The sequence below is a fragment of the Barbus barbus genome (genome assembly GCF_936440315.1).
Source record: "Barbus barbus genome assembly, chromosome: 2".
In the NCBI taxonomy this organism is placed as follows: Eukaryota; Metazoa; Chordata; class Actinopteri; order Cypriniformes; family Cyprinidae; genus Barbus; species Barbus barbus.
In genome coordinates, this window is record NC_136730.1 from 14026569 (window position 1) to 14042923 (window position 16355).

At 37.2% G+C, this 16355-nt stretch overlaps 1 protein-coding gene across 4 annotated transcripts in view; it reads right to left on the reverse strand.

The window, feature by feature from the left end:
- Positions 1 to 2395: 2395 nt before the first annotated feature.
- The window catches only part of LOC306885916 (phosphatidylinositol-binding clathrin assembly protein-like), a 65226-nt gene continuing 51266 nt past the window's right edge, over positions 2396 to 16355 (reverse strand). For 2 of the 4 annotated variants that reach the window (XM_079442729.1, XM_079442728.1), the window contains 8 exons: positions 15321 to 15418; positions 13467 to 13577; positions 10896 to 11027; positions 10570 to 10600; positions 10332 to 10482; positions 7211 to 7267; positions 6988 to 7104; positions 2396 to 4466 (listed from right to left, as the gene is read on the reverse strand). In XM_079442729.1, the coding sequence (XP_079298855.1) occupies positions 4452 to 4466; positions 6988 to 7104; positions 7211 to 7267; positions 10332 to 10482; positions 10570 to 10600; positions 10896 to 11027; positions 13467 to 13577; positions 15321 to 15418 (712 nt within the window). In that variant the 3' untranslated portion in view covers positions 2396 to 4451. The remainder of the gene's footprint in view (positions 4467 to 6987; positions 7105 to 7210; positions 7268 to 10331; positions 10483 to 10569; positions 10601 to 10895; positions 11028 to 13466; positions 13578 to 15320; positions 15419 to 16355) is intronic. The other 2 variants (XM_079442731.1, XM_079442730.1) reach the window with 1 other exon arrangement.

Consider the following 16355-nt stretch of genomic DNA (forward strand, 5'->3'; position numbering starts at 1 on the left):
TATCATTTAGATGGACTGAACAGCCAAAGATTTGCTTTGGAGTTGGGGAAAAGGACCACAAAAGAAGGTGTTGCTATACACCCTTTTCCACACATTATAATCAGCTCCACATACACATTTAACTGTTCAAAACAGTTGAAGTTGGTCTTAAAACAGAAGATACACAAAGAAACATTGGTTGATTTTCCTGTTTCTGAGTCCACTGTCAGAAAGTGCTATAAAGAAATAATCAGGTGGTTCCTGCTGCAGTGAAACTCGTGCAATAGATTCAACAGAAATCACATTAACAGACGTGAAAGCACAACACGGCACTACACAAATTTGACCAGGTATTTAAAACGTGCGATAATATTGTAAAAACCCTGCATTATGGGCCGTGAGGCAGGCATGAAGTGCAATTTCAAGAGGCCAGAGAAGAGAAAACAAGAGCCGGACATTAAAAAATGAACTCGAGGACAATGATCTTCCCGCTTGGGATAGAACTGATGACATGAATAAGATGACAGACAAAATGAAACTAAACAAAAATAACCAACAACTCAGGAATAAAAAGGGACTTTATTTATGTGAATGAAAGGCAGACAAAAAAAAAAAAAAAAGACAAACAAAAAATGTTAAACAATCCCACAATTTCTGCTTTTTTATTTTCACCACGCTGAAACTCCTTATGTACTGCATAAATTAATTACAAAAAAAGTGAGAAAATCAGCATACACATTTCGTGTACTACTTTTTTGGCATTTGATGATAAATGGATAAAAATAAAAGTAGCTGCATTGCTCCCCTGGGCTGATACACAGGGATGATGGCGCTTCTACTGAATACATATATCTAAATATACCGCATATATCTCTGTAACAGGAAAATAAGGATAAAAAGATGCTAATAAGAATGTAGCAGACAAATAGCCCACCTAAAACAAAATCATTAAAGCCAGAGAAGCCAGGACAGCTCCATGACAGCACGAAGGTGAAAAGGACCCTGAACACCAAGCATCCCCAGTAGAGGTCTGAGACGTGCGGCACACGCTGACACATCGATTCTGAAAGGCCGTTGCTGAGCTGAATATTCCAGGCCAGCTAATGAGCCAAGCCGAGACATATAAAATCAGGCTAAGTAGTTCAGAAGTACACTGGAGTTGGCTGCGCTTCAGTCTGGCCGGGTGCTCTAAAATAAGGGATGAATGTAGAGCGCCGAGTCCAATACACTCAGACGTTTGCTTTGTGTGCTCAACCGCAAACAGAACACTAACTAGCAGCTGTTTATATGAAAGATGACAAACAGTAACCACAAGGGGGAGCTGTGAAAACGAACTTAGGGAAGGTCTCTGTGCATAGCAGAGATTCTAAATAAAAATGAAAGTCTGTTCCTTGAACGCCTCAACTCAGCAAAACCAAGTAAAAAAAAAAAAAAAAGGCTTTGGTGTGTCAGAGAGAAAGCACTCATGATCCGTTGCCAGTGAAACAAGTCAACAAGCCTATATAGGTTATCCAAAAGCACTAGGTTGCCAGAGAAACTTGCATCTTCAAACAGTCTTCACCACAGGCTGGGCTGCTAATGCATGCATTGCTTTTAATAATATTAAAAATTATATTTTAATATAAAAAAAAAGACAAAATATGACTAAGAGAAGGAAACGCTGCTGTGGCTCATCGACCTGTGCCAAAGACCAGAAACTGAAGATTACCATGGAAACCCTGACTCATGATAGCACCCTTGTACACCTTGAGATCTGTCACCCTCCATGAAGCTCACAATCATACATTCACTCTCTCACTTCACACACTTCAAGCCTCCGGTGACTGGATAATAGAATAGATCCTAATTAAACAGCATTGCTCCTCGGTGCCCCGTTACTCTGCAAACCCAGTGAGAGCATCAACATTGAGCCTGCATATAAAATGCATTCAGTCTGAACCTGCTAGACCCCCTGACGGCGCTCAAAGGAGAATAAACTCACAAGCTTGTTAAGAGACACTCAGTAAAGAATTAGTAACCAACACGCGCACTCACACAGAAATAAGCAAGCACAGAAACACAATGCACGTTGTTTTTACAAATGGAAGGGCAGGCGGTCACACAGCACGTATTACAGCAACAATATGCAACTTGCTGTGATGTCTTTAGCAACATACAAAAGCAAAGAGCACACTTGAACTGATGGAAGGTCAAACTCAAGACATATGAGAAATTCTGTCAGCATTCTGTTAAGCACAAAAGAAGGAAATTTTTCTGAACCGTTCTGGTTTCCGTGGACAAAAAATATAATGCAAGTTACTGAGAACCGGCACGGTTTAGTTATCAGCATTCTTCAAAATTGATCTTATATGTTCAGCAGAAGAAACAAATGCATACGTTTGGATTGATATTAAGGTGCAAATAAATTTTCATTTTTGGGTGGATTACCCTTTTAAGTGGACTGAACCTTGTGCAAATAAACAGTGAAAGGATGCGTCTCTTAAACATTCCTAAAACCATTCTGATGAAAAAGTACACAAGACAGGACTGTTATAAACATGTCATAACAGATAAAATAGATCAGCTGAATCGTGTTTGAAGCTGTTGTGAAATAGTCTTTAAACACACACACACACCTGTGTGCCCTCATTTCACCAGTATTACTATAGCACTGAGCCTGTGCATTGCTTGGCAACCATTCTGCTAAACATGGCAGAAGAGCTACATTGCGCTGATTATTATTATTTGTAATGAATAAATTATTAAATGTTTGTTACTGTGTGTTTATATTCCGAAACCTTGCCAACTATATGTAGTGATCATTTTAAAAAGCAATAAGCCCCATGAAGCTGTAGTTTACAGTGATTTTAGAACAGCTAAAAAGCGTTGTTAGGCACAACAAGGAGCAGAAATTTCACTAATATTTTAAAATCACTGTAAACCAGCTACTGCAACCACACCACACCTCCACTGACGTTCCATCAGTCCATGCAGAATAAAAACTAAATATAGCGTGAAGAAACAAAGCAGGAATTATGGGATGATGTGAAGGAAGAGTGGAAACCTGCTCTAGAAAGGGTTAAAGGGATTTCAGGAGGACCGAAAATGCTTTGGCTGCACAAGCAAAAATAAAGATACCCTGTTAACAGTGCCCCGTATTCCGTGGAACTGCACAAAAAGAGACTAAAAGTAGATTTTAGCTATTGATTTTGGTTCCAAAGTTGACAAACACCGATACGCATGTCCTTCAGAGAAAGAACCGCGCTGTCAGGCGCTGAGTACAAGAGCTAGCTTATGACATTTCTCGAATCACAAATGTACATAATTTGGCAACATAAAACAGACCATGATTCATGTCATTTTCTGAAATAATAAAAATATATATTTATAGCATGCTTTCCAGAAAAAAAAAAAGGATTAAAACACATAGGATTAAACAAAACCCTCATTAAAAACTGATTTTTGAGTAGGGCCACATGCCCTGTGCCCTTCTCCAATGCTTCCGGTCACCCGCTCCCAGGGTGGGTGGTACATGGGGGAGTGGGCTCAGAGATGTAGTCGTAAATGCATGACATGTTTGATTAACACAGAAGAGCAGGAGCAGATATGTTTATCAGTGTCCTTGGAGTGACAAAACAAGGTGGGAGGCCAGTGAGAGGGGGCTCTTCATGTGGCTCACGTAACACCAATATGTGTGCATATGTATGTGCAAGACCACCATCATGTCTGAAACGGAAACCCTTAAACCAGTATAAACAAAGCAGGACTGACTGACCAATTTGAACAGAACCTATCAGTAACAGTAACACATTAATTGTTAATATTTTATGACTAACGTTGTAGATATAAGAGACCAGCTCAACGTTACATATTATGTTACACATAAATGCATGTGTAAAGTGCTTGCGGGTGCAGAGCACCTTATATAAGGGGTCAAATTCTTTCCTTGTTCTGAAATGAGAAGCTGGGGCATTGTGTTAATGAGCCATTTAAACATGTTTATGATCTAGTAAGCTGCACTATTCAGGGGATTTACTTTGACATTGACTGTTTTCCTGAACTCAGCATGGGCATCTTCGTAACAGAGCAATAGATGACAGTAACAGGAAGTCCACTTTGTTGGGCTTTAGATCTAATTCATATTAATTATGAAGTTAAAAAAAGAAGAGTGCTCTGTACATGGTAATTTAATATCTGCAATAAAATCAAGGATTTCTATGATGCATCACACCTGCCAGTAGACACCGTGCCCCAGGAAAGAAATGAACCTCAACAGATGAAAAATGACACCGTGTATGCGCTCTCATCTGGGTTGTGTGTTGGGTGAGCCGTTTCAGACAGTGAGGTAAGTATTCTTGACACAAACACATTCCTCTCCATATGCACGCTCTTTCTTTTTGTCTTGATCTCTTTTTATTTGGTGGTAGTCGGATCCTCCTCTCACTCGCTTGTTCTTTTCAGCTGTCCTGTTTGGAGCTCTGCTTAAGTGCTACTTACATGAACTGCATCTGTGAAAAAGACACACAAAGGGTTATAAATAAGCAAAATGGCACGGAATCGCTCAGTAATGACCGTGTGAATACAGAAGCACTAAACGTCTTGTAAACGGAGCATCTGTATACTTGTCACAGGCAGGGAGCTGTGTTGGGTGTGTGATGGGAATGTTACAATAATACAATTTCAGTAGTTTAGTACAGTATAATACCAGTTGAATATCTTAGTGAAATTTGAATACCAGTGAAATTTGATGATTCTCAATACTACAGCAAAAACTAATATGCCAATTTAACAATGCTTAAATATAATTATTTATAAAACAAAATACTAAGGCTGTCAATCAATTAAAAGATAAACTGATAACAGAAATTGGGTAATTATGTACTTAAATCAATATTAAAAATCACACCTACCATTAAAATCTGTGATCATAAATATTTTCACATTACATATCTAAATTAATATGAAAACAGCAAAGACCAGTGTTGGTCATCTTACTTTAAAAAAGTAATTAGTTACAGTTACAAATTACTTCTCCCAAAAAGTAATTGAGTTAGTAACTCAGTCACCACACTGTAAAAGTAATTAGTTACTCAGCAAAGTAACTGTGGCGTTATTTTTTATGTTCTATAATGCTGTTACGTTCTATAACATATTTAACATTTATATTAACTTATAATAAAAACACTATATACAGTATTTTAGAGCATTTGGTATTTATTTGAACTCAACAGATTGCAGCCTGCCATATGATGCATAGAAATAAAACCATATAGAAAATATTGAAAATAAAATTAAAGTGCAACATTAAGACACACAAATGTAAACAACAGAACACTATCCTACTCTTAAATATTCCGTAAAGTAACAAAATTAAATATTGAAAATAAAATAATATTCACAAAGTCTACATTTAATAATAATAATATTCTACATTTGGACTTGGGTTAGCAGCTGCAGCAGCAACAAGTGTCATATTCGCATGGGTTGATGTAAGGTGCTTCATTAGATTTGAGTTACTTGATGCAGACGTGGATAATGTTTTTTTCCCTGGGCATAGCGTGCATGTTACATACACATTCTTGCCTTTAATTTCCATGAGTGAGAAGTAGTGCCGGTACTTCCAGTTAGAAAACGCTACCTTTGAATTTCCCTGGCTCGTCGCCATTGTCGCGGTCTTGTGTGTTTAGTGGTAGTAAGAGCGTGCAATGAGAGAGCGTGAGCAGGGCATCCGCCCACCCAGCCAATCATCATCGCATTTGCAACGGTGACATCATCCCACCACTGCTCTCTCCAGGCAGCTGATGTGTAGCCAAAGCCTGACACCTCCTCGCGCTTTATTCAACCAAATTGTAGTAACGCGCCACTTTACATTCTCAGTAACGATAACGGCGTTGCAACGATGGGAAAAGTAATTAATTAGATTACTCCGTTAATGAAAAAATAACGCCGTTAGTAACGCCGTTATACTTAAACGCCGTTACTCCCAACACTGGCAAAGACATTTGATATTTTAAATATTTTTAAATGGCATCTAGTAGTACAAATAAAGGCCAGTATCATTTTAGATACCAATATTTATACTGCTTTCTCTATTAAACAGTTTTTTCCACTGCTGGGTATAAAATGAGTAATTATATGCACTCAAATGATCAGACTGTTTTTATCATTTTTGTAACAATTACAGAACATTCAAAAATATTATACAAATTTTAATTCAAGTGAACTTAATGTGCTATCAAATCTCTGTTTGAATGAGAACTGTCAGTATTTTGCACATTCACTTTACACAATAAATATATAATAAACATTAGAAAACTATTTCACGAATAAAAAAGATGCTGTGTTAATTGCATTAATTGTATTTAACATGTTAAACAGCAAATATTAAAATCACAAATAATTTTCTCACTCCTAAATACGCTATACATATGCAAGTACAATGGAATATAGCCTCAATTAGATCATTTAAATTTTTCCTAATTTCTCAATTAGGTAAAAATTGCTTAAAAAAAAAAAACCTTTACTAAAATCTTTACTGCAATACTATTAAAACTATTTTAACATTCAGGAACTATTAATACTCTTGAAACTATTAAGACTGATTTAATCCCGTTTTGTTTAATATTAATGGCATAAATAGACAGTAGAAGGTCTATTATGCTTTCAACATTAGGTTCAGGCTATTGAAACTGAAAGATAACTACGACAAAGGTTTGATGTATTAGAGCAGTGTGGAATGGATTCGATGCATGTGGGGCCACTACGTGTGATATAGGCCCTGTCCCAAATCACACCCTAAACCCTCGCGGTCTTCCTCTTGAGTCCGCACTTTCGGTACATAATGCCGCTTTGACTGTCAGGTAGAAGTCTGCTGCGGAGCTCGCGCACGGCAGCCATTGTAAGTCTGTAAGACCGCAAGTGCACATGAAGTGTTCCATTTGGGACAGGGCCATAGATGGGCTAACTAATGTTTGTGGGTGTGTGTGTGTGTGTGTGTGTGTGTGTGTGTGTGTGTGTGTGTGTGTGTACCTGGGCTCCAGGGATGGGGGTGAAAGGGTTAGTGGGTCTAAGAACAGGCTGGTTGTACAACATGGGCTGTTGGGTCATTACTGGAACCCCTCCCATTTGTCCCAGCTGAGGAGGGACCTAAACTCGCCCAAACACAACATTCAGTATTATTTTCTTTTATCTATTAACCATTTAATTCATCTACACAATATCAATGTAGCCACTGTAAGGTCACAATACTCACCATTCCATACACAGGCACTTGAGGTGTTGTCATGGGAAACGCCATGGGAGCAGGAGCCTAAAAGGAAAAAATAAAATAAATAAAATACACAAATCAACCATCAATGCACTGACTGATCAAACACTTCTGCACTTAACCAATGACCAATGGCACACTTACTAAACAAACCCTACTGTGCTCGTTCAACAGCTCTATGCTCACTTATGTCTGGTTCATTTAAAGAGCTTATTTAATTATGGGACGCTTTTATACTCATGACAGTTCAGGTGTACTTAAACTCTCCTGCACTGATTTCTGGGCTGGTCCATTCAACACTGCACAACACTGCACAACACTAAAAGCAAAATAATATAACTCAAGGATTTTACATGTTTCCTAACACTACAAAAAAAAAAAAAACCGAATGAGTAAAATAAAACAATGCATCTCAACAACATTGCCGTCTTACTATACCGTTCAAGGACGCATTATATTAATCAAAAGTGAGAGTGAAGACACTTATAATGTTCCAACATATTTCCATTTTAAATAAATTGTGACACACAGGACACATTTTAATAACCAGTTCTGAGGCTGATCGTTACAAAATTTTCTTTTGAACTGTTTTCAGCATTGATAATATGAAAAGATTCTTGAGCACCAAAATCAGTATATTAGAGTGATTTTTGAAGGATCATGTAACACTGAAGACTGGAGTCTTCAGACTGAAAATTCAGCTTTGCCATCACAGGAATAAATTACACTTTAAAATATATTAAAATAGAAAGTTCTTTTTTAATTATATCACACAATTTTACAGTTTCACTATTTTTGTTTAAATCATTTAACTTTGTCACTTTATTCTGAACATGGCAAGCATTGATTACTTGTTGGCACATAGCATGTATTCATCAGTTTTGAACTGTAAACAGATTACGTAAAATGCAGCACCAAAACGCACACATTTGAACAAGTCTGGTTTGCAAGTCAAAGCTCCAAAGCATGAATACATCAAATTCTGCAGAAAGGGCATGAGAGACCGAACAAACATCCATATGTCACAGGGAAATCAACATATGACATTTTCGGTGTTTATCAGGAATAGAGAGGGTTTTGGAAGTCAGAGGATGTTGGAAGTTACAGTAAAGGCCTAATCACAGGGAGTATGAATTTTAAGCCTATTCACACAGCGTGAGAAAATAGCTTTTGGGCCATTCGGCCTGGAACCATACAGAGAGAGATACAGACAAACATCGAATTATTGTTTTTAATTAGTCTCAAGAGAACTTGAAACATAAAAAGCCACTGTGGTAAAAAGCTCAAGCTAAAATAAGTTATATAATACACATACATTTACACCTATACATTATGCATGATATGATATACATAACGACCAATTACCATATATATTAACAGCTCTACTATTATTATTAGGTTAGGATGCACAGATATATAAAAACAAATCTGTACTGTACATTAATGCTGTAATCAAGTTTTCTTTTTTTAAATTCTACTATGAAAAATGTGAATTTTATTTTTTTTGTAAAAATAAATTAAAATGTAAAATAAAACAAGATTATAATTTGACAATGGTTTATATTTCACTTTAAAGCCCACACAACCAGAGTGTTTTTCATTTTCATTAAGATATGAAAACTTTTCAAAGTGCCATTTTAACCACAATTCAACTAAATTTACTGAATTTTATACACTGAAACAAATTGGTGAAGAAAGAAATCAAGAAATAAGATGTGAGAATGTGAGAATTGAGGGAAATGTGTAGGAATAAGAGATAATGTGTAAGAGAGAATCGATCCCTCTTAAACGATACTCAAGGTAATAGAACTGTCAGTTATAGGAGGTACTTACATAACTAGTATAGAACATTCCAGTCTGCTGGGTTAAGCACAAGAAAGAAGATAGAGAGAAAGACAGAAACATACAGAGCAGAAAGAGCGAGGAGAGTCGAAGACGTCAGACATGAGGAGAAACGGGCCAGAAAGATGCGGACCACAGAAAAAGTGCGAAGAGACAGAAAGAGACATTGAAGGTTAGTTATTCACAGACATCTGCTCTCTCTCAACTCAAGCAGTTCAGAGGTCAATCGACTCTGAACGTCCTGAGAGAGAGACAAGAGAGGCCATAAACACATGTAAACAGTGAAAACTCCTCTCTATCCTGTCTCAGAACAGACTAACACATCACTTGCCTGGACTGGATCAATACACACAGCTTGAGAACAAGAAACACACTCACACACATATTTCGTAAAAAGCTACACAATACAGTACAATAGCAAAGATTAAGTGTTTTTGTTTTTTTTGCCATTTGAATACTAGTGCATGAAATCTGGATATTTGGTGTGAACTGAGCTTTACAACAGATGGATTCCTTCGGTTTTATAAGTTTAAGAGTATTTGAAATGATGTTTGCATGTGAATGAAAATGTTTATATATGCAAGATTGTCTGTATATATTACGTAATGGATAAATGTACTGTTATCCGGTCACAGGATGAATAATGTGAAGGCCCCATCATACCCTAAAGTTGTTTATTTTGCTATAATGACCAGTGACTGTTCATTATCCTGCTTCATTACAGTACTAATAAATAAATGGGCATGAAATATTATTTGTAAATTATTGTTATGTGAGAAGAAAGTCCACAGAGTGATATGAGTGACAATAAAAACAGCACAGAGACGTAGGAAATTGGTTGCCTGGTCAATTATATAGTTTAGTGTCATTATTTAAAAAAAATGACTGCAGAAATCAGAATCAGGTGTATTGGAAAAAGTGAATACTGTTTGAATATACACTACAGTTTAAAGGTTTGGGATCAGTAAGATGATTTAAAAAAAATAAATTAATACTTTTATTCAAAAAGGATGCATTAATTTGACCAAAAGTGACAGTAAATACTTTTACACTGATACAAAACATTTATATTTCAAATAAATGTTGAACTTTGCAAAAATTCTGCAAAAATACTTTACAGTATTACTGACTGTATATTTCATCAAATAAATGGAGCCTTGGTTACTTACTGACCCCAAAATTTTGAAAAACAGTTCAAGTATATTTAAATCCCTGTATATAACTATATGTGAGTGAGTGTGTGCATCTATGTGTGTGTTCTCACCATGTGTGGCACAGCCATGGCGGCAGGTGGCATGGCAGCAGGTGGCAAGGGGGCGGGGCTCCAGGCAGTGGTGCTGCTCATTGTCTTTGACTGCCAGTTAGTGCCACCGGTCAGCTTCTTCTCTCCAGGCTGAGTCCAATGCATATCAGACCTGCATGCAAACACACGCAAAGAGAGTCCAGACACTTCCTCTTTTTACAATTTTAAATGATTTAGACAATTAAATGTAAATCCTCACTTTTTGCCTAGTGTTCCCCCAAACTGCAGGTCTAAAGAGAGAGCGAGAAAAGGAAAAAGACTGTTAGAACAGCCTCACATCAGCGTAATACTGGAAGACTTACAGCACTGGAGGCATCAGAGACCTATTAATTTCCCCTAAGCTGGGTTTAATTCATCTCTGTCCAACACACACGTACACACACACATAGCATATAGCACCATATGGCAGCTGACTCTGTTCAGTAGAGTAGCACAAATGCAATTTGAAGGTCAGGGACTTATGACCAAGTAAATAAAGCAAGCCACACAAACAGACCAATAATGCTGCGAGGAAGAGGGACTCACTGCCTACGAGGTTGGCCAGGGACGAATCCAGGTCATTGGCCAACAGTTTACTGCCTGTATGAGGAGCCATGACCGGCGCCTGAGTGTGAACTGTCACCGTGGGCTTCAACAAGTCTCCTAACGCATCATAACCTGAGAAAAAAGACAGAATTCTCTATTATTCCATCAATTAAATATTATGAGTGTGAGAAACCACTTATTTTTGCTGCAGACTGACACCTAACCAGAAGCAACATGTCAAGCAACCAGGAATTTTTTTTTTTTTATTTCTGCACTGTTCACCTTTTTAAAAGAACTGGATATATCAGTTAGACTTGACTAAACCAAATTCGTTTCTGTGTTGATAAAATTTCATTTGTACAGATGTTTGTATCAGATCAGTACTCTGTAATGGCCAATGCCAGCTGAGATATCAGTCTTAAGAAGGAAAAAACTGGATCAGTGCAACATCTCAATATAACTGTACATTAAACATTAAATACACTCTCAATGGATGTCAACGTGTCACATCATGCAGCCGTTACGCTTTCAATATGGACACACAAATTGCTTGTTGCTGGAAACTTGTCGCATCAGACCTGGTTAGGGCGTAAGTGTTATAGAGCAGAGAGACAGGAGTGAGACGAGAGAAAGCGTGCTGCAGTCCTGCTGATGTTCATAATGATGCGAGCAGCAGGGATGAGCCTCTGTGAGGCCACTCACGGCATGACAAAAGACCCATAGAGATCTAAAGCAGAACATTAGATCAGGACAGGAGGAACCACCCTGAGATCTAAGAGGAAATAACACGACAGGGCTCTTTAAAGTAACTGGAAATCTATGTCATCTCCTTTTTTCTTATTCTCCTTACGGAGGCATAATACTGCAAAATATTGCTTCTTTATTTTATTTTCTTAATACATATTTAATACATAATTAATACACACAGAAACGAATTGGTTATTGGTTGTTATTTTGTTTTTATTATCTGTGTCCTGTCCTGTTGCACTGTGGAGCTTCTGTCACTAAAACAAATTCCTTGCATGTGTAAACATACTTGGCCAATAAAGCTCATTCTGATTTTGATTTCTAGTCTTATTGTGGATGATTAATCAGTGCACGTTATTTCAAAGAGGACAAATGCCTTTGAAGTCTTTAAATAAAATCTAATACCTCTCAGACTTTGCTTTTATTTTCATTTAGGCCACACAAGCTACGGAATAAATCTTAACCAACAGCTATTTAGATATTGTTGCAGAAGAACACAAACTTTTTAAAATCTTGCCAATGGTTATCAATACGTCAATGCTCTCACAAATTACCTTGACCTTCAGTATCCACAATTTTTTTTTTACCTTTTTGACAAAACTTTTGCCCAGGATTGCCCACTATTTGCGTAAATATATCACATTACAGAAGTACACTGTGAATTAGTAGTTGTTAACTAAAACTATTAAAATTAGTTTTTGGAAACTAAAATAAAACTGAAATAAAATATAAATATTAAATATGAAAAACTTGTTTGATTTTTGCCTTGGCAAGTAATTAAAAATGTTATGCTTAATTATTAAAAGTATTACAATTAAAATATAGAAACATAAAATATATAGAAATTAAAAAACTGAAACTAATAATGAAAAATGTATATAAAAATACAAAACTTAATATAAAATGGAAACTGAAGTTATAAAAAGCCAATTTAAAAATACTAACAATACTGTAATAGTATATAAATATTACAAAAATAACACTGTTGTGAATGCAATGTAATGTTGACTTTTAAACAGCTGATAGGTTTCATTAATTGAAGAGGCAACTGGTTTTCAAATGGTAAAAAACACAGATAATGGTTCTAATTCTATTAGTAAATGAGAGAAAGCAAGCAAGAGAGACGGTCTGCTGACACATGCCATATCTATACAGTTCTACTTCCTGCTTCGCCAGCAGGAACAAGGAGGCCAAGGCAAAAAAAAACCCTAGTACACTCACCACATCAGATCAGCCATCACAACCCAAGAAAGAGAGCAGAAGAGAGGGAATAGGGGTGGGGCGTGGGGGACAAAAAAAAAAGTAAGCGATAAGAAAAAAAGTGGGCCAAGGAAAGAAAAGAAAGGATGAATAGAGGCAGACAGAGAGTGAATGTATTGGTGAGTGGAAATGTGTGTGCGTCTGTGTTCAGATAAGGAGTGTGGCGACAGGCGATTAACAGATGGAGAAAAATGCCAGTCAGCACCCAGCCTCCACTAACACACACACACACACAGTAGATGGATGAAGGGATGATAACAGACTGTCCACAACCACAGAGCAGCGAAGTGAGTAAGTGAAGGGAAAAAAGCATGAGCGATTCCCCAAAGAACATTCCCAATCTCTCCAGAACAGAGTCAGGCGGGCAGGTGCTGCAGCAGGCTGCACAGTTTGTTTTAGCGTTCCAGCGGCAAAGCTCCACAAACTCACCCTACAGCAAAACCAGAGGTTTATTTTAGGGTGAAGGTTACTAAGTTTTGCAGTTATTAAGCGCCGCAGCAAGGGTAAAATCTTCAGAGATTAATAAGGGCAGTTATTAATAATCACACGTGTGAGACATTTTACCAGCTGATGGCTTCACATCATTATTGGAAGCTTTAGTCCCAAATACAGCATCAAAATCTACATTCATGGTGGACATGGAAGCCATGGGATGAAGAGTGCTGCTTTCTAGACCTGAGAGTAACACACACATACAAAACATGTAAAGATGGAAAGATGTCACAACACATTATGCTTGTTGTGCTGTGAAAAAACGATGAAAGTGTTCCCTCATCTTGACTTTTCCAGTTGTTTATTGGGTCAGGATTGAGTGCACAACAGTGACGCACCGAAATTCAAATTATCATTTAAGATTTAAGTTCAAATTACCAAACATATTGCACAGCCAGCATATGTCTCTCATTTGTGTATCCTACTGCAGAAAAGTTTGGGGTCAATAAGATTTGTATTTTTTTTTAAATACTAATTTAATACTTGAATTCACCAAAAGTTACACTGAAGATATTTATGTAGTGTTACAAAAGATTTCCATTTCAAATAATTCATTTAAACTTTCTGTACTTCAAAGAATCCTAAAAAAAAAAAAAAAAACGAACAATTCATCATGGTTTCCCCCAACTTTTGAATGGAAGTATACATGATTCTAGTGCTGCACAATTAATTTAAATACAATCTGAGTAACATTAATAATGGGGTATTACTCTATTTAGTTTGTAGTTTTTGCACACACCATTTCAAATGTGATTTCATATCTTTTTGCCGGAAGATCTAAACAACAGCAATATGAAAATGTTAAATGTTCATCATGTCACAATTGTCAATCGCAATGTCAAAAATAATCACAATTTCTTTTTTGTAGCACAGTTAAACCTGGACCATTTTACATGCATACTTTTTCCTCTACAATAGAGTTTCTGATAACGGTTTCCATCCATCTGAAAATAACATTAAATGTGTTTTTGTCTGAAAATGTCATTAAATACCATTTTCAGTTGAAGCGCTTGAAACGGACAAAATTTTGGTGGATTCCTATTTTTAATCCATGATTTCTAATGTAAATAACAATTTACAGATTAAATCTGTGCCTGTGGCTCTCTCACGCCTCTGCTCATTACTCAGCAGTCTCTCTCTTTTTTAAAACACCTCATCCCTCCATCTGTCTACTACATTGGTGTGTCTTTGCGCTGTTAGTAGTATATGCGGTTCCCTGGAGACCTGAGACTCGCTGTGCATCTGGCTAGCCCTTGGCGCACCTGCCTACTAGCTATAAAGCGCACGCTCCAAGTGCATGCTGTGACCTACAAATCCTGGCTTAGTTAAGAGTCTGGCAGTGTGTCTACACTCTGCACCTTGTGTCCTCAATTCACACTAGCCCAGCAGATGTGCTGAACTGCTGAAAATGAACCTCTGACACTCAGCACAGCTCCCAACCAGAGCGAAAATCCCTCAGCGGAAAAGCACCCAAATCGGTCATGCTTTGGAATATCTAGAAAACATTGTTCTAAACCTACTCCACAGGATAGATGGGTATGAAGAACACATACACAAAACATTGGTTGGGTTGCAAAACCTAGCAAGCTGCTTGGTCAGCTCTTTGAAGCATCATTGATGCCCTAAAATGCTGCCTATGGTCCAACAGTCTATATGCCATTATCTCACCAAAGTGTGAAAACCAAGGGCTGATAGGTAGCTTTTGGGACAGGGCTTACAAACAGCTTGTGAGGATTTGAAACATAGGAATGAATTAGCAAGTGAACGAACAGATAATTAGATGAACATTTACTGCAAGTTAACAAAGGATTGATCTATTCTAATGATTTTTCAGGGACTAAATTAAAGGTCACCGATCTAAAGTGGTAAAGCAATAGATGCAGCATTGGTGATCGGGTGTATGTGTGTGGGTGGAGTGGGCCGCACCTCCCCAGGCACTGCTGGCGGTGGAGATAGGAGTGCTCTGCACAGCAGGAACGAAGGCAGGCTGGAGGTCAAACAAGTCACTGTTGAGGTTTGGCATGCTGTACAAGAGAAACAGAGTTTAGTACAAATATTTAAATATCACCTTTACATTCTTCCACACAGATCTTGTATATTCAACATGTCGCAGTATTTTATGCTATACAATAGCTGTAGGTTTTCCATTAACTAAATCAGAAGTTCTCAAACTACTTGAAGACAACAAGATTTTTTAGTTTTTAGAATTTTTTTCAGGAATTAAATTAAACTGATAATAAGTCACAGTAAGGCTTATACATTGCTTAAAAAAATGTGATCATGAAAATCATGAAAAAAAACCACTACGATTTCCGCAAATAACATTTTTAAATATATTAAAATAGAAAAAAAAAATGTAAATTTAATTTATTTTTTGATCAAATAAATGCAGCCTTGGTGAGCATAAGACTACTTTCAATTTTTAAAAAAAAAAAAGATTACTAGCCTCAAACTTTTCTCAAACTAAGAGGGAGCAAGTGCGTAGTGTACAATATGTACTCCCTCACAGTTTGAGAAATTAGAAACTAGATCATTATACATGTCTGGTAGAACTTAGTCAAAAGTAGCTAGACTGCAAATTTCATTGGTTTCAAGATGTTGCACCACCAGGCCAAGTGGCTTCATCAACTCACTCGAGAAAGGGAGCGAATCGAAACAGCAGGTATTGACGTGTCTGTCCTTTTTCTGTAGACGTCGGCATCTAGTACTTCCTCCTCTCTCACACGGTGTATAGCAAAGTCTAAATATGCTGTTTTTCAGTCTTTGTGTTCTGTAAAGGCCTTAAAAGTTTTAAAAAGAAATCTAAAGCAGAGAGGCTGGGGGTTTTCTGTCCTAAGAGGTGTCCAGTGATCTCTGTCACTTTGTCCAGACAGGCTACATTAATAGACACTAGTGAGCCCACTGCACAGCCGTGGTTTGGTCTTTTTAAAACATCCAAGTTCTTATAGATGGTACAAAGGC